Consider the following 281-nt stretch of genomic DNA (forward strand, 5'->3'; position numbering starts at 1 on the left):
GCTCGTGCCCGCACCAGCCAGAGGGCTGTCACACCCCCTGCTGTGGCCCTGGGGACAGGGATGACCTGTGTCCCCTCGTCTCCTCAGGTGTGCGAGGAGGTGAAGGCCTATCTGCTGGCAGACATGGCACACATCAGCGGGCTGGTGGCAGCCAAGGCCATCCCTTCCCCCTTCGAGCACGCGGACGTGGTCACCAGCACCACACACAAGACCCTGCGTGGTGCCAGGTGAGGCTGCGTCCTGCTGTCCCTTCCCTGGGAGGATGGGCCCGCCTCCCTGGA

General features: G+C 66.9%; 1 protein-coding gene across 1 annotated transcript in view; it reads left to right on the forward strand.

Annotated features, from left to right (window-relative positions):
• Positions 1 to 281, forward strand: part of LOC104499377 (serine hydroxymethyltransferase, mitochondrial-like) — a gene marked incomplete at both ends in the record, with an annotated part of 1,974 nt that overhangs the window by 1,039 nt on the left and 654 nt on the right. Inside the window, 1 exon segment of the mRNA XM_010142878.1 lies at positions 88 to 278. Within this exon segment, the coding sequence (XP_010141180.1) occupies positions 88 to 278 (191 nt within the window).

Source organism: Buceros rhinoceros, unplaced genomic scaffold, assembly GCF_000710305.1.
Source record: "Buceros rhinoceros silvestris isolate BGI_N320 unplaced genomic scaffold, ASM71030v1 scaffold28760, whole genome shotgun sequence".
In the NCBI taxonomy this organism is placed as follows: domain Eukaryota; kingdom Metazoa; phylum Chordata; class Aves; order Bucerotiformes; family Bucerotidae; genus Buceros; species Buceros rhinoceros.